This window comes from Alligator sinensis, unplaced genomic scaffold, assembly GCF_000455745.1.
Source record: "Alligator sinensis unplaced genomic scaffold, ASM45574v1 scaffold550_1, whole genome shotgun sequence".
NCBI lineage: Eukaryota > Metazoa > Chordata > Crocodylia > Alligatoridae > Alligator > Alligator sinensis.
The window spans coordinates 69081-87245 of NW_005841980.1; the positions used below are offsets into that span (position 1 = coordinate 69081).

Here is an 18165-nt window from a genome sequence, read left to right on the forward strand (position 1 = left end):
GGAAAGAGAAGACACCATAAACCATGCAAAACAAGCAGCAGTTCCTTTTGCTTCTAGACCAGTAAGTTGGAAACAAAACCTTCACTTTTATTGAGCATCCTTCAACCATAAGACCTGGACGTGCCTTGCAGATTGTATGGGGAGTTGCGCAGATGGTATGGAAGAAAAGCCTTGGGAGGAATGCTTATACACAGTTCCCACTAGTAACAACATACAGACAATTCAGTGGTTGTCTGTAAGCAAATATTGGAAGCAAAGATTAATTTTTCCACTTGAAAGGACAGGGGGAGAATAGGTACAATAAACCCAGAATGATTGGTTACGCATAGCCATGAAACAGAGGCATCCAGGTTTGTCTGGAGCAAATTACTATTGCTATTTACTGACCAGAATAGGTCAGACCCTTGGTTTTACACCTCTCTTTCATTTTATAGCACTGAACACCACAGTGAGCTCCATGTTGATTCAAAGGGCACCACACCACCTGAAATGGGAGACGGGAAGATGAAGCAAAGGAGTATTTGGGAAGGGACAACATCTGCCTTTACTGGAAGTTTAGCATAATGTTCTTTAATGCCACCTTTGAGTTGCATTGAATCTTTTACCCCTGCTTAGCATGGCCACTTGAAGAGGTGCAAATGTACCCGATAAAGCCCTTACCATTCTTAGTGGGGTCGTATATGATGCAGCCAGCTGCCAGCTTTTCTGTCTGCGCACAGCATCTCCATTTCCCATTTATCCAAAAGTTGGGATGATACTTCGGCACCAAGTTGTTGTTGTTCCTGGTTTCTGAAAAGTTTGGGGGACGATGGAGATGTATTTACATTGCAAGACAATTGACAATGCACGGACGTAAGGTTGGGCACAGCTATACGGAGCCACGTAGAAATCACCCACATTTCGGTGCAAATCATTTCCCCCTCGCTCAGAGGGTCTGCCCGCTTATGGCAAAAGTATTTTGGTGGATCTCTTCCACCAGCTGTGTTAAATGCTTTACCTGCATACATAAAAGAGTATATTCTACCCTTTCTGACAACAAATAACCCTGATTAATGCTATTGAAGGTCTGCATTTGCGCTGAGGAAGAACAGCATCCTAGCAGAGCATGGGTCTTTTAAAACTCTTAGCACTGAACCACAAAGGAAGTACTTGTAAAAGAGAAAAAAGCCTGGCATATCGACTAGCAGAGTTATAAGACACCACAAACATAGCATGTGTCGCACCCAGTGGCTTACTATTATTGGCTCTGTTTTCAGAAGTGACCAGACTAGCTGTATGGATCAAAACTCGCAGTGAATGTCTCACATCGACATGCAATACCAACCCACGTGAGGGATTAAATCTCCCACGTTTGAAATTTGGGTTCTCTGGTCACCAAACTTGCTCCGACAAACCCCCCCCCCACTATATATTTCTGCTGACTTGTCACCCAGGCCCGTTCGAGTCGCCCCACGAAGGTGCAGGTACACCACGTCTAAAGGCAGAGCGATTGGAAAGGCAGTTTCTTGCGAAGTTAATAACCCACCACAGAGTAAATGCACGAACAGTGCACGTGGTAGCAAGGCCGAGCGTCTCTAGGAGAAATGAAACACTCCCCGATCTGTGCACAACTTCCCATTACAACCGCCCGTATTGTAACCCAGACACAAGCTCAAGGGAGGCCTGGTGTCATTCATGTTCCCAAACAAAAGCTCCCTTATTGCAAGCCCTGTGCTTCATTTCTGTTTGCGGTGCTCGTGCTTTCACTGCAAAATCACAACAATGCTCTGCAAATATAATCTGAGAGCTGGAGAGGGAAATGAAAGCCACCCAGAAATGTAAGCCCTGGTAAAGATGATCCTTTAGGAAGGCTGTTATCCAAACAAAGACTCTCTTAACTGAGGATGAAAAACCAAGAACTGCTTTGTATTAAAAGAATTAGCCAAGTAAAAAAAGTCTTGAGCAAACAGAGACTAAGGATGAAGGAGGCAGTGATCCCAGGGGAGTAGGCCACATTTTCCAAGGGGCACTGAAAATTTACCCACAAAATTTGCAAACACATTTGACCTTGTAGCCTCCTATTCAAGCACCCCGTTGTATGCTCAGTCTAAGGCATTTGACTCTTTTTGACTCCTGTGATTTCTTTCTCTTCTACGGCAAGTGAGAAGGGAGGTTTGGAGCAAGTGATCTCAGTGATGGAGTTACCTTCTTTCAGAGTAAAGACCCATCTCTGGCGGCTCTCTCTGTTCGGGGCAAACACGTACAGCAGGTAGTTGTCGTGAACAATCTGGAGGAGGACCAGAGAAGCAAGCCAGTGATTAGGAACAGTTCCCAGTAACTGAGAGCAGCTTTGATCCCTTAGCAAACTTAATATACCCTAAAGAATGATAGATTGATATAGAGCGCTCCACTTGTAAGCTTAGCGGGTAAATGCATAATTCACTTAACTGGATAACACAAGGCCACTTCCAACTAGTTACTTATTGCTTACCTGCGCGTGAGCTAAGTGCATAAAGCACATCATTGCATAGCATCGTTCTATCTCCACGACCAATTTCCTTTTCTAATTGTCTGCTGAAACCGATTGGAAGCCACCAATTTCCAGGCTTCAAAAGCAGCCCTGAACTGACTGGACCCTGCTAGTTTCACAGCTGAAATTGGAGGTATAAGACATCTCCAAAGCCAAGGAAGGAGCTTTAATGAAGTGCAGAAAGCTTAGGGCGGACTGGTCCTGGAGCTAGTGTTGTTACATGGAGTCGGGGCAACAGCGTTCTCTAGGGCTTTTTGCAGTCTTGAGAAAAGCCCCACCAAGATAGCTGCATAACATTTTCAATTATTTCATGGAACATGGCAGGATTATTAAGCAAATTAGGTGACAGTGACTTTGAAGCCTTTTTAACCAGTCATGATGCCTTAGCATTGCAAGAAACTTGGTGTAAGGAACCCTTTTTTCTAATGGCGCTATTCGTGCTTTAGTCTCCCTGGCAAAAAAGGACCAGGTCTTTTGACAATGCCGGCAAACAATCCAGGATGGATTGGAAAGCAATTAGGCACTTGCCTTGATACTTGTCTATTAATTAGATTTACTATTCCCAGGACAGGTTCTTAGATCATTGCAAATATTTATATGCCCCCAGCATTGGGAAGAGAAAAAGCAATGATAAATGGGAGTCTTGAGATTGGGCATTTCCAAGGAGCCCAGGGCTGTGCAATTATTAGGCAGGTAGATGCAACACTCAAAGTGCACTCTGACTACAGACAGAAGTTACACAGAAATCGGTATAAGTGACTGGAAATAGGTTCACATCTATAACACAACAGAAGTTCAGTGCACATAAACCGCTTTCAAAACAGCCAAAACCAGGTAAAGGTAAACCTGGATGGATGTAGCATCAGACTGAACTGATTTAGGTTAATTCACAGATTCATAGATTGTCAGGGGCTGGACGGGACCTTGCAGATCATCGGGTCCAGCCCCACACTGTAGGCAGGAAGACAACTGGGGTCAAGTGACCCTAGCGAGGTGACCGTCCAGTCTCCTCTTGAAAACCTCCAGGGCAGGTTAAATTGGTTTATTGAACTTCTGTTCCAGATCCACTCCAGATTCAAGTTCACTCATACTCCCCCAGCATCCCAGGATGCTTTGCATCTCCCCTGCAAGCCCCCTGGCTTCTGGCCTGGGCCACTGCAGGCATGTGGCTGCATTTCCAGAATCAAAAGTGAATGTCTGTTCACTTGCTTGTCGGTTCAATCTGCGTAGTTTAGACTAACCTGCAAAGATCGAATCGATTCAGCCTCAGGCTTTTTTCTGCCTGTACTTAGCCAGGAAGAGCTCGTAGTCCCAGTTTAAAACTGAGAGGACCCGCAGCTCCAGACCGAACTCTGCTCAACCATTTATTTTAAGCCAAGGTTTTTGCTGCCAGGAAAACAACACTGAAATCAATGGCGATGTGGCCATTTCCATTAGCAGAGAATTTGGCTTATATGACTTCTACGACTAAGAATATCTGTATGGAAACAGCATCCCTGCCTCATTACAGGGCATGTATTTCTGCAGCTCGTCTTCGCATGAAATCCTACGGCCAAATTCTGGCCTCTCTTGTGCCAGGGAAATCCTGATTGACCCCATGGAAATGAATGGGCTTACATAAGATTGGCTCCAACCTCAGCAAAGAGAATCTGGCTCTGGGATTTTAGATGGGAAATAAGCTGCTACAGCAGACGAGCTGCTGAGAAACAAAGACTTTATGCTCATAGAGACTGCACTACTAATGAACAAATGCGGGAAGAGAAACACAGCTCAGTCGTGACAGTGACACACATGGGGGGAATATTGTAACGTGCCGTCACGACTGAGAGGCCCCAAGGCGAGGTCTTTCTTCTCTCCAGGATTTCCTTCTAAATGAGACCAGGGACCCTCCTAAAATTACTGAAGTGCTTGTGTAAATGCTGTGCATGCTCTGTAGGTCTTTTTCAATGTTTCTCTCTAGACTCGAGGATTTCAGTCTGACTCCCAAGATCGTGGGCTCTTTGGCAGTTTCCCCCCCGTAGTTTTTAAAGGGAGATTTCAGTGGTCCTTAAACAGCATCTCCCCAACTGAGAGAGTGTCGTGAGACTTCACGTAGAGTCTGCTGATCCCTTTCTCCCAAAACTTTTTAGCGCTCTGCTGCAATTCTGCAGAAACTTGAATCAACCCTTTTGCAAGCGCCGTATCGACCAGCTATGCCCTTTCTTACAAGAAACAGAAACAAGGGAGGAATGTTTCCTGCTTGCTCTGAGCTGCCTGTTGATGTTGCTGATAGGTCTTGCCATCTCTCTTGACATGTGAAGTCGCTTCGCAAAGCCTGCAGCAAGCAAGCAATGAATCAGCTTGCAAAAGCCTACCTGCACGTTGCTGCCTTACAGGGAGCCACATGAAGAAGCAAAACCATCAGTGGTTCCACACCACAGCTGCAGCAGGAGGGAGCAGCCTATTTATTTTTAATAACCCCTTACAAAGCACCGTGTGACTCTGTCTCCCGGGGCAGAATTCAGACTTGCCACCCTGCCGTGTCATGATCTTGCATAAAAAGCGTGGGCAATTTCTTTGCCGGGAGAATCCATCGGGCTTCTGCTGCTTTGTCTTTCTTTTCAAGCAACATTTTGATGTGCAAGAAGCCAGATCTGGGGGTTTCTTCCTTTATTAACTGCTGTTGTATCCAAGGAAACTCGGTTCATTCTTGGCCACGCTCCATTAAAGCAAAGAGCTTGGTGTGCCGATGGTTGGCCCTAGGTTTCATCTGCGTGTGTCAGTCTCTAGCTGGCACCGAGCCTTTGTTAAGAGCTGCCCACTTCACTGCTCCTGGAAAATAACTGAGCCCAGCTGCGTCACGCCAGTCCCCTGGCAGCCTCGTTGCTGACTAATTAACCGCAGGCAGGATGACATCGTTCTGGTACAGCGCTCTCGTAACAGCGTGCTCTTACATCGGTGCCTCTCCTCCAACAGTCGCAGCCCAGGGAGCTTGCTGGGTGTGAGGGCAACTCAGCATTTCAGGGGCATCTTGTTTTCTGGGGGGCACTGATGTCACCATTGGGTTCCCTTGAGAGCTGCAGATGCTCAGACCCTAAGGTTGGGCACACCGCAGCGAACTGAAAGGGAGTAGGGAACGTGCAGTAGCTGTGCGTCTGTCCACTCCTACCCCACAGCACTTGAGAGATAAGCAGGGGCGACACCAAAGTGCCCTTTGGTCACTGCCTGGACTGTGATCCTTTGGCCCGACAAAGCATATTGGGCTCAGGACAGGAGCAACTGGATTAAATTCGACAGCCTGTGCAATCCAGGAGGTCACGTTACATGATGGTGTCCTCTGGCCATAAACTTTCTGGGGGGTAGAGACAACGATGCTGCCTCCAATGCTCCAGTTCATTTTAGTCTCAGTCTAATCCCATGTTTTCCACCCATAATTTCCCTGTTATTAGATAGCACTGTTGCTTGTTAAGGAGTGCGTGTGTTTTGACACAGTGGAAGACACTATACAAAAAAAGGGATGTTGTGACTGGTATCAGCATTACAAAGACATACCTGGAAAGGGTACTTATAGTGGCAGGGGATGATAATGTCACTTTTCACAATTTCCACACACTTGATTCTGGACAGTTCAATCGACCCCTTCAACGTCCTCTTTTTCTAAAAGACAAAGAAAAGCATTTAGTTAGTGATTTCAGTCAGACTCGTGATCATGGTCAATTAACTAAGACAAGAGCCAGTTGTGAACTTCGTGGGAGATATGTTATTGCCTTTCATCAGCCCCGTCTCCTCGAAAAGCGCGTTGTGAATTTAAAGGCTATGCGCTCGTCTAGCAACTTGCCACTGTGTTTGTCATAGACTTGTTCAAACATTTTGGTTAAACATTTCCCCTCCCCTCGACAAAACAAAATGACTTGTTCATCGAATCCAAAATATTTCCAGGAAAAAGTTTTGTTTGGTTAAAGTGTTTGGCTTTGACATTGAAAAAGTATCGACTGAGAAATGGTCCTAATTTGGGTAAGTGTTTTTGATTTGGCAGGTTAGGTTTATGGGGGTGCAGGCATAAGATCCAGGACCGGTGATGGTTTTGTCATGAGGTGTAGGTATCGTGGGGGTGGCGAAGATATGTTGGCAGGTTTTACATTTCTTGTCATGGCATGGTCTGGATTTACCCAAAAAACCTGGTCTGCCTTCGATTTGGTATTTGGGGAGGGAAGTTGCTTTTCAGACACTGAGAACTTTTACCAAAAACAAAATGTTTTTATTGAAATATTTTTTTTTTAAAAATAACAAGGAGGTGGGCAGGTTCTGGCTTCAGCTGTTTGTGTAAGAAGCAAAAAATTTTTTTTTTTAAAAAAGAACAAGGAGGTGGGCAGGTTTTGGCTTCAGCTGTTTGTGTAAGAAGCAAAAAATATATAGCAAGGGATTTTGAAATATTCCTCCCCCTGAAACCGGCTGCAGGAAGGTTTTCCTGGCCAGTTCCAGCATGCAATATCATCCAAAAACACCAGCTAGATTGCCTTCAATAAGGGAAACCAATAAGTCTTCAAGACTATACAGGAACCTCTTGAAAGCAAAAATGGCTGCATTTTAGCAGCAATCCCATCATTAAACCGCACTCCCTATCCAGGACCTAACTGCAGGCACCGTCCCTAATGCAGCCGATCAGAAACCCATCGGCGTGCGCTGGGCAGGACTGTTATCCAGCGCTCTCTTCTGAAGGGCTCGCTGCAAACGCACTCTCGCTCTTTGGAGGCCAACTCGTTTCCTGTTTTGATTCTTCTTCAGCGGGGATTAAACACTGTCGCTTTCTCCCAGCTCTGCTCTGTGCCAAGATGACTTCAAAGACGGCAATGTTGTAATAAGTAACACCCAAGGTGCAAAAGACTTTTGTCTTTCAAAAGCAGCACACGGTCCCCGTCGTCTTCTTGGCATACGGACTTGAAGGCTCTTTGTACTTCTGTCCCTTTCTAACTCTTCCTCGGGCTGTCGGCTTTCGCCCGCTGACCCGGTCTAATTACCTGGAAGCCGAGACGCAGCTAATCACAAAGGGTGACTTGGTCCCGGTGAACAAGGCCATGACGTCAAAGGATACATCCTCAAGACAATGGGATTTAAGAGACACGTAGGCCATACTCTGGTCTAACTGCCCCGGAATAAGTTCTGCTGATGTCCTGAGGCTGGAAACAGCATAGCGTTGTTCTCTGTAGGCTTTGCTTGGCCAAAGTTGGTCAAGGTTGGTCAAGCTTGGTCAAGCTTGGACAAGGTTGGTCAAGGTTGGTCAAGATTGGCAGAGCTAGTAGAGACACCACCAACTGTATCACCCAGATATGTCTATTCTAGGGGGATTTTCCCTGCCTAGCTCTCTTGGTCAGGGTTTTGATGGGGAGTGGTTTTCTGAACCCAGTCAAGCCAGCCGACAGGCCTTACATTGCAAACAGTCATACTAGCAAATCTAAGCTTTTTCTGGCAAACTTTATGATGCTTTGGGGAGCAGAGCGGGGTGCAGAGCAAGGCATTACAAAGCCAGTATCAGCGTGTCCTGATTCCAGCACTTGTTGGGTATAACTGCGGCAGCACGGCACTGCTGGGTGCCCAGAGCCTCGCTCACCAGTGGGGTAATGCCACACCTCACACGTATCCTTCAAATCACATTGATCTCCTGTCTGTGTTATTCCACGTCCCCCCATTTCCTGCCCGACCCTGCCCGCGGCTGCCTCCATCTCTCTCCGCAGCCGCCTCTTTCATCTGTGCTGCCCCAGGGGCTTTCTCCCCTTTCCAGGAGAAACTCAGTCAGTGATTTCCTGTAAAAACCTTCAATTTTGCTGACACGAAACCCTCCTTCATCTTATCCCTTTGAAGTCCCAAGCCATAACCACAAGTGACCTTTCCTTCAGCCTTTCACAATGTTCCTCCCCGCTCTTCGATTTGGGTCGATTTCTTAGTCAGAAAAGGCGACTTCTGCCTTTGCAAGGAGCTGCAGCCCACTTTTCTCTCATCCTTATCACCCACCGTGTCACTTTACTGGCATCGCTCTTCAACAAGCCAAGCCCTCGTTTTACAGCTGACCTCCCGTCAGCATCCTGCCATTGGCACGTTGGCTCCTCGCGGGGTATTTTGACCAGAGAAGGCAATTACAGCCCTGCAACAGCGTAAGCAGCTGGAAACTACCACCTGCAAACCAGGCATTATCAAGCAATGGGGCAGGAAGCTAAATGCAGCCCTGGCTGTGTGATGCCCGGCTGCACTCTAATCTCACAAATGCAGCTGTGCCGTTTTGGGGTGGGAAAAAACCCTCTTTCGAATGGCTCAGAAAACCTCAAAGACTCCTCCCCAGAAAAGGGCCAGGCAGCTAGAGATAAGCAATGCCACAGCCCTCTCTTTGCTATTCTCAGTCTGCTGACATTGTAATTAAAGGCTTCAGAAGCATCTTTTATGGTCATCTGGTTTTGGGTTGGGTTTTTTTTGTGTCTCTCTCTACTTGAACTGGTTTCTTCTAACTAGTTTGGTGTCTTTGCTGAACTCAGCCCATGATGTCTTTTGAAATGTCTAGCCAAGAGAAGCTACACCGTGGCCCTGAACGTAGGTGAAATCTATCCCTTTGCAGATGAATATACCCAGATTTATTTCTCTGCTTTTGTTCCTTGATAGCCAAATGGGAACTGTGGCAGTAAGGGATGGATGAAACCAAACCAAATCAAGCTGAGTCCGGGGTCCTAATCCATCACAATCCTAATCTACAATATTCCAGCTACCCCGCAGCCAGGGTCTCCTGCCTCTGCACAGCTCTGGCCATTGATTAATTGATTCATTCTTCCCCCCGGCAGACACGTGATGCAAGAGATGCTCAGTCACACCGGTGTCCTTAGGGTCAATGAGACTATGGGATTTCATGGGATCCAACGCTGGGTTTCCAGGGGAGAGGAGATATTTGTTGAGTTTTAATTCCCTCTTTGGCATTTCCACCAATGGGCCCCAATTTGCTGAAGCACTGGCTCAACTTTTAGCAGAAGGACATAAGGACATAAGCATTGCCATTTGCTGGGCCAGACCGTAGATCCTCTTGCCCAGTCTCCTGGTGTCACACGGGGCAGAGAGTGCATGGTGCAAGGGGGAGTGAATAGCATCTAACCAGGGTTTCTTCCCGCTGCTCCTCTCCCCCGTGCAGCCTCCACCATTTGAGGTCTAGGAATTTCTGACTCGGAGGCTGTACCCCTCACTCTTATTTGTTAGAGGTAACTTTTACCCCAAGTATAAATCTCATGAGGTTTTTTTACAACCTTGGGAAACCAGGGTCCTTCTGCCCCAGAGAAGCAGGACCTGTGATTTGGTTTGGGGTTTAATTTTCAAACCAGGAGAATCTACCCTTTTCGTAGACAGACAAGGTTCTTTGGGTAAATGTGATATCTTTTATTAGACCCACTAAAATAGTTGGAAAAATATGTCTTTGCAAGCTTTACAAGCACCCTTCAGGCTGCAGATGCTTCCTCTGCCTGAAGAAGGGTGTTTGTGCCCGAAAGCTTGCAAAGAATAATTTTTCCAACTATCTGAATGGGTCTAACAAAAGATATTGCATTTACCCGAAGAACCTTGTCTGTCTATGTCCTTAGACCAACATGGCTACAACCAGCACCTCTTTTCATGGGCACTTTTCCCTTCAGCAGGGAAGACCAAATAGCATTCAGCAATCATTATCTCGCCCATCCCCACTGCATGGCACCTTGGGGACCATCTCTCCCACTTCAACATCTTTTAGGAGCCTCTACTTCATGCTTTCATCCCAGGACCAGAGCACACTCGTTGCAGCTGGAAGAGTGTCCTCCTAAGTGTCCGGTGAGGCTGAGAAAAGCCCTACCAGACTGTTATTGAGTCTAAAGACTCATTGATCTCACTGAGCAGCACTAGAGATGGGATTCCTGGTGCTTGCAGCTGGAGAAAGGAAAGGCACAGGGCTGAACAAGAAGTCTGAGACTGGGGAGAAGAAAGCCTCTTGCATAGCTCCCCGCAGGAACGAGGCAGTGGGGAAGAGGAGGTCACTGCAAAGATTTGGGCAGTGCTAAATGGCCATATTAGCTGGAGGGAAAATGGGGACAGGCAGGGGATGGGGGGCTGCAGGGATGAATATTTCAAGCTAACACAGGACAGGGATCCAGATGGACTCATCCTAAGTAGTGAAGACCACTGAAGCTGAGGTGCTGGGGGCACTGTCGGGTGTTTCATGCAGCCTACCAGACTCCATGATGGGTGGCAGGAACACCCTTGGCCCCGAGCTGATGGTTTTGGTAAGCCGGGACTGTGGGGAGGTGGTGGGTGAACAGGAGTGGTAAGATTCGCCAAAGCACCTGAGAACCGAAAGGGGTGATGCTCAGCCACCCGCCTCTCCTGCCGTGCTGTTTTTAAGGAGGTGAGTTTAAATCTCAGAGAGTGTTATAAAGGGTCACTCGGCCCAAATGCAGCCTCTTTAATGAGCCTTTCTGATGAATTAGGGTTCTCCGCTGTGCCAGGGCCCTGTGCTGGTCCAGGCATCCGTGTCTCTTGTCCCTTCTTTCTGCAACCAGCTGCTCTGCTTGCGCACGGCAGCTGCTGCAGAAGCAAGGGGCTTTTGCACTGTGGGTTTCTAGGGGTGAGACCAAGGTAGCTTGTATTTATTTTTATTTTTTTCTGAAATGCAGCAGGCAGTCGCTGTGAGCCCAGAAAGGCAAAACCCTGACACTTTGCACCCTTGCTCCAAGAGCACCGAGCATGTGTGACCTGCGAGAACCTGAAACAGTTTTACAGCAGACATGGGAATGCACCGGGTATTTAGCAAGAGCAGCAGGCAGCAACACTTTCAACAGCTGCAGAGGAAGGACAACAACTCCACCTGCTTTCCTGCCCCCTCCAAAATGCAGTGTAAGTGGAAGAGGTCTGCTAGCTTCGCTTCTAGGGGCGGCTCTCATTAGGGATAATGTTTGTTGCACGCATGCCACAAAGACAGAGCAGAGCCCCATGTGAAGTACCCCATTTATATAATGTATTGTTATTATCGTCATAACAGCCAACCCTTATATATTAGATGTGACATAGCGCTTTAGGTGTTGCACTGTAAGCCCCAAAAGTCTGTGAAACATTAACTAGACAAATGCCAGTGCTCAATGGATTTTTACCTAGTTGGAAAGAACAAATTAAATTAAGTAACTGGCATTTCTGGAGTGGCATCTGCACATCAGTGCAATCACTGAGGTGCCCTTTAAGTGTCTGCGACTTGACTAAAGCAAAAACTTCACCCGTGCTATGTAGGTGCTTCTCTGCTACGATGCTCTTCTACCCCAGAAAGGCCACTGAAACGTAACTGTGGCTTCCACATCTATTGTTCCCAGGGTATTTTGCTTTCAAGGATGAAAGTGCATGCTCTCAGTGCCAAGGCTGCCAACTCAGCTGGGGCCCTTCAAGGCAAGCTGAAGCGATGTGTAGTCACGGTTCTGCCAGACAGACTATTTTGCATTACACCTATGTAACCCCAGGGTGAAAGCAGTGGCACCTGGCAAACAGCCCTGTGTATCATGCATATAGAAAGACTGGAAGTCAGCTCCTTCTTGCTTAGCTGAGTTGGCACTGCCAGGCTGACGGGAGTCAGGGCCAGAAAACAGTGACATTTGCTGCCGCGAGGGTGAAGGCACGTGGGGAGCGGATCTCAGGAGTTGGGTGGTGCCGGCTCGACGCAGTCGCCTTGCAGAGCTCGGCCGCGCTTCGCGTTGTGTTTGATTCCTGTGCATCAAGGTTACGCAGCCACAGCAGCGAGGCGGCAGGTGCTGTCTGGGGAGTGTGCATGCACAGTGAGAGCAGTGGAGCAGTAAATAAAGGCTGACTTTTTTTTAAAAAAAAAAGCCTTTTTATTCCAGCCAGATCCATGCCAGGTTTGGAAACGCTTGCAAGCAGAGCCGGCTCTCTCGCTCACAGCGCTCCCTGAATCCTCAGAAGAAAAAGAGCTCAGACTCCCCTCTTGGAAAAATTCAGAAATGTGTCATCTATACTTACTTTCCTTGTTCTTCTTTCTTGTTTTTATCACGGTATATCCAGATGCTTAAGCCCATGAGAAATAATATTTTCTCTTAATGTTATTCATTAATATTTTCTATGGTCATATAATAGTATGAAGATCTAATACAGAGGGGCAGAGAGAGACTAATCTGTGTCAGTGCTTTTAAGACCTAAGACAGACAAGGTTCTTTGGGGAAATCTAATATATTTTATTCGACCAACTTAAATAGTTGGAAAAATTCTTCTTTGCAAGTTTTTGGGTACAAGTACCCTTCTTCAGTTGGTGTGTGCTCTTCCTGGATGGAGTGAATAGGTTGAGTTTTGCTTGCTTGGAGTTTTTTTGAGTGAGATCACAGCTAAGGGGCTGCTGGAAAACCCCCAGGCCTAACACCTCTGAGAGAAGAGGCAGAACCAGAGAGGAGCCCAGAAACTGCCCTACGTGGGTAATATTTGCAAGGACTTTCTTCATCTTTCTTGGAATTTTGTTAGGAATTAGGAGCCTGCAAAGAGCTGAACGTGACCGGGTTGGAGGAGGAAGTCCTGTGGGATAAATGGAGAACACACAGCAAAAGAAAAATGATTTTGTGTGCTAATGAAGATTGGAAAGTCGCTGAGATGGGAGACTGTGATTCTGTGGACTCCGAAGCACAAAACTGCCCTTTAAATGATGGAGCAAGGGAGGAGCGAGGGGGACGACTGCAACCCTGGGTCAGAAATCCTTCCCTGCGTCCTTCTTGTCACACCTGGTACATGTCAGTTCAGACACGGGCCCGGGAGGGAAATCCATGTTCAGGTTACTTTAGTTTAAGGGAGCTTTCCCTAGGGACCATCTTAGTCGAGGACAAACTTATGAATGCTGATCCAGGTACCAGTCATGCACAAGTCATGCATAGTTCAAGTCTTTTTTTGTTCTTTCAAATACATTTCTTCTCTCTTGGCAAACCAAGTGGATGACAAAACGCCAGGCGATGTCACTGGAAAGGGTCCAACCCACAAATGTCAGACCTGGAGCTGGACTTTCTCAGAAAGAAGGGGTGTTCAGAGCTGGGGTTTGGTCTTGGGTTAACATTAGCTGTAGGATAATGCTCTAGTGAAAGCCAAAGGCAACTGGGACTTGCATTTATCAGCCCCTTGAACTGAATGAAGGAGCAGCTCTGGTGCATAGGAATTATGACCGGTTTGCATTGCACATCATGGAAAAGGCAGAGAGAAGAAAACAGGTAAACGGCCGCCGTTTGGCCAGGCAGATAAACATGCAGCTCATTTCATACGTGCGAGTGGCCCTATTCATCTCAGCAGGACTGTTCAGGCAGTTGTTAAGGATGCATTTAAGCACCTTAATCAGTCAGGGCATTGAGGGGAGACAGAGAAAAAAGTGGTAGGAGTGGAAAAAAAAGCCTCCACTTTCCCTAAGCTTGCTTGGCGAACATGGCATCTGTTCATTACTGCAGCATTGCTGCCCTCGGATGTCATGTCCTTTGGGTCTAATCCAGCTCCTGCCACAGTCAATGGGCGACTTCCACTGACCTCATTTGGAGCCGAGCTTCTGCATACAAACCGACGGCACCGTATGGTCCCTTGCTGCTAGCTTCTGCTTGCCTGGACCTCCTCCATCTGAGCCACGTAGCGTTACGATGGAGACGGACAACGATGGGTCACTGCAGCGATTTAGTCGTGACAAAGCTCCTTGTTTCATCTATTCTGTTTCCAGAGTTTCTGATCAAAACCACGTCCCTGAATACTGCATCGGTATGTGGTCAAGTCTCATGTATTACCACTGCTCTCTGTGCACTCTTACTGCTATCAGAGGATTCAAAACTGGCTGATCAAATCTACGTCCCTGAATACTGCATCAGTGTGGTCAAGTCTCATGTATTACCACTGCTCTCTGTGCACTCTTACTGCTATCAGAGGATTCAAAACTGGTGACAGCTGAATTGATAGAAACCCTGCTGGTATTTGCCCTGGCTTGAATGTTTTGCCATGCCTTGGAAATGAGCTTTCCTATTAGGAACATACACATTATCCATGCTGGCTAATAGCCTGTCTCCAAGAATGGCCAGTACCCAAAGCTTCGAAGAAAGGTAGAAGAAATACCATTGATATTACTGGGATTTCTCATTGGACTCTGCTTACTGTGCCTTTAATTTCCAGCTTATGCTTTCATTTTTTAATCCATGTGCGTGACTGCTTATTTTACACATGAAGGGAGAATGGAGAGGTTTCACACTTCTGTATGTGTTGTGTGCAATCGTCCAGAGAAAAGAATTTGCAATAAACCCCAGGACATGTCAGGGCTACTTATATTAGGATTGATTATGATTTCAGCTGCGGTTCTGTCCTCTTCTGTATTTGTTATACTCTTGCCCAGTCTTTATATCCTAAAGCACATAGCGGGGCATGGGACTTGGGCATGTTATATGCACAGGTTGTTGAAATAGTGACGCGAGTGGCTGCAAATGACTTGATGCTGATGTCTCTTCTGGTCCTGGGAATGGGAAGGGATGGGGAGACTGATTGGGACAACTGGGCCATAACATGGGAGTGTTGCTAATACTGCCTTATCCCTGCTTCTCCCAGCATCCTGGAAGCCCCTCGGCCGGGGAAGCCCCTGGAAACCCCTTCGGCAAGCACTGTGCTCTGTAACCATGATAGGAGGGTGGCAGACAGCAGCTGCTCTTTGCTATATTGTCCCTTCAGGCCTCTGCAGCACCCTCCAAACCCTCCTGGATGCTTGGTTTGGTTGGGAAGACACACAAGCGCTTGACTGAAGTGTAGAAGGTGAATCAATAATGGGCTATGCTGGACCGTGACTCTTTCGGCCGAATGAGAGATGACAATGTAGTTAATAATAGGGTGAGGGTCCTCTTGTGCCTCATCTGCTGCACAATACATATTTTATTTGCCAATCCTCTGTGCCCTCATTATTTGTGCTATTGCCCTTTTGCTACCAGATCCCCATTTGTTGCAAATCTGGTGGGTGAAATTCCTACAAGGGGTTAATGGCATGGCATTGCTGGGGGCACACCCCAGAAGTCCTCCCTACTTGAACCTCCTTTAACTGGTGTTATTGCTCCACTGAATTTGCATCAAAGAGGGAAAGCATCCTCCAAAGAAGGGTCGGCGCAGCTGGGAGAGCTACTCTGAGCTGCGCACGCTCACCCAGGAACGAGCTAATGTGCCGCTGCGCTACTGCAGGTTTGTAAGTCTTTGGGGATAACAGGTTCAAAATGCAAGTAAATCAGGCCCAGAGCTTTCTGTACTGAGGTGTGTTGGCTTTGGAGGTTAAAAGGAAGCATCCAGAGAAAAAACAGGCTTCATACCAGAGACGTTCGTTTCCTTTTTCTCGTACCTATCCCTGTGATGCACGGTTTTGTTTACTGCACGGCATCCCGTAAAAGAGAATAACCACTGACCTGCATACAACAGACCATAGCAAATAGTAGAAAATGAGGGTTGAAGGGACCTCAGGAGGTCGCATCTAGTCCAACCCCTGCTCCAAGCAGGACCAGCCCCAACTACATCATCCCAGACCAGGCTTTGTCTACCCAGGTCTTCAAAACCTCTGAGGACGGAGACTGCACCACCGCTCTGGGTAACTTGCTCCAGTGTTTTACTATCCTCCTAATCCTCTTTTTAGAAAGTGATGCCTCCCTGCAATGCTACCAAACACCTGCATTTAGCTGCCACAACTGCTGCTGATAAAGGCATCCTCTCAGATCATGCCCATGATAACATGCAATGGTTATGCAAGTATAGGTTCCTGTATATATGTATAAATTGGTTGATAAGCAAATAAGTGATCATATCAGCAAAGTTTGCAAATGTTGGGCCTAGGCTTTCACGTGAGCTTTCTAGTTGGTGGAAACAGTCTAAAATGATATTGGAAACAGCTAGAGAAACAGGCTATTAATAGAGCAGAGAGCATACTTGGCTTTTGCAAAGCTGGGTTTTTATGGGTATTGTAGAATGAAAGAGAGCTGGCTACATTAAGTCTACACTATGCTGTAGGGCCACAGGAAAGTATTTTTTTAAAGAGGTTTATAAGGATAAAACACGAAAACATCAGCCACAAAGAGGAAAAGAGCATAGATAGATAGATGGGCAGTGGAAGCAGAAAGGGCAGCAGTGACAGGAGGATGATTTCTCAAACCACTAAATGACTTTAGGGTGGTTTTCTTCACAGCTGGGAAAGTCCGATAAGAGATGAGCAAGGGAAAATCCTTGCCACCTTGGAGGAGTGAAAAGAAAGATTGGCAGAACAGATCAGTGGCATCTTCAATAAATCTCCCTAGGGGTCAGCTTTAACTTTGATAAGGTGGAGATGATGGCACAGCGTGGGTGTTTCCTGCAAATTCATTACTGGATGAACTTAAAGCAGTGATTGAAAGATGGCAGAGCAACAACTGACCCGGTGAAGATCCCGTCAGCGCAGAAATGCTCGAGGCAAATTGAGAGGGCAATGAAATGGGAGTATAGTGTGATTTCCCCCCCAAAAAAGTGATCCCAAAAACTGACACAAGGCTGGTTTCTTTCCGTCCCAGGGAAAACCTTCCATGACTCATCTTACATAGATTTAGAAATTGCAGGGACGGCAAGCCTATGACCACCAGTTCATTTTTGCTTAAATCAACCTTTTGCAGACCTGATTTTCATCCTGTCTCATCACAGAAAAAAGCACTGTATGGCAATGGCCTGCTGATCTGCATGTTGTGGATTTCCAAAGTTCCCTGGCTAGAAAATCAATGCAGCTGATAACAGGAGTTAATGGAGCCCTTGGCCGTATCCTCCAAATAATTAGATTTTTGGGTCAAAATGCATAACCTTCAGTAAAGCTAACCCAGGAGCCAGCAGTCTCGTTTAATGCGACCATCCACGCCAGGCAAGGCTGCGGCTTGTCCCCAACTTATTTGAAGGTGTATGGATTTTGCTAGGCCACAGATTGGCAGAATGGAAATGGGAGATGGTGGGTTTGGAGACGGAGTTGAAGACGCTCAGTGGAAAACACGGTCTTTCTCAATCTGCCAAACGATGCTGACTCATTCACTCTTCAAAGACAACAGTTTTGAAGCCTCATTTGTCTCCCAATAAACTTATTTATTTCCTTCAAAGCTACTAATAAAAGTCACCTGTCTGGATCGTATCATTCCTAACACCGATGCTTGTGTATTTGTTGTGAGCTGCGAGAAAAGCAAGAACAGTCATTCAAAAAACCGAATACGGTATGGACAGCCGATGGGATTAGCCATGACACCAAAACAGGAGTCTCAAAGCTACGTCTTAAGCTCCCTCCTAGATTTATCAAAACCCTAGGAAAAAACAAGTCCCCAGAATGCAATCTGAACAGCTTTCAATGTGCAGATGTCTGGGTGCAGATATTCAAGGTAATGTGGCCTGATAGAATAAGCAATTAAGAGCTCCAACTATCTACAATACTACAAGCATTACCGGAAAAGAGAGAGATGGATTTGGGACATGGAGAATTTGGAAAATAGGCTACCCGAACCAGCCTTTCTTAGCAACCCCACAGCAAAGGATAGATGCTGAAAGCATTCGGGGCATGCTTCCCGGTGTGGTGCTGGCTGAAGTGGCATTATTACAACTGAATAGAAAAGGGCTTGGAAAAAATGAGTCCAGGAAAGGGACAATTGGTGCCATTT

General features: G+C 46.7%; 1 protein-coding gene across 1 annotated transcript in view; it reads right to left on the reverse strand.

Moving 5' to 3' along the window:
- The window catches only part of ITK (IL2 inducible T cell kinase), a 38484-nt gene that overhangs the window by 15682 nt on the left and 4637 nt on the right, over positions 1-18165 (reverse strand). Inside the window, exons 2-4 of the mRNA XM_006021167.3 lie at positions 6041-6145; positions 2185-2266; positions 661-789 (exon numbers count right to left, since the gene is read on the reverse strand). Of these exons, the coding sequence (XP_006021229.1) occupies positions 661-789; positions 2185-2266; positions 6041-6145 (316 nt within the window). The remainder of the gene's footprint in view (positions 1-660; positions 790-2184; positions 2267-6040; positions 6146-18165) is intronic.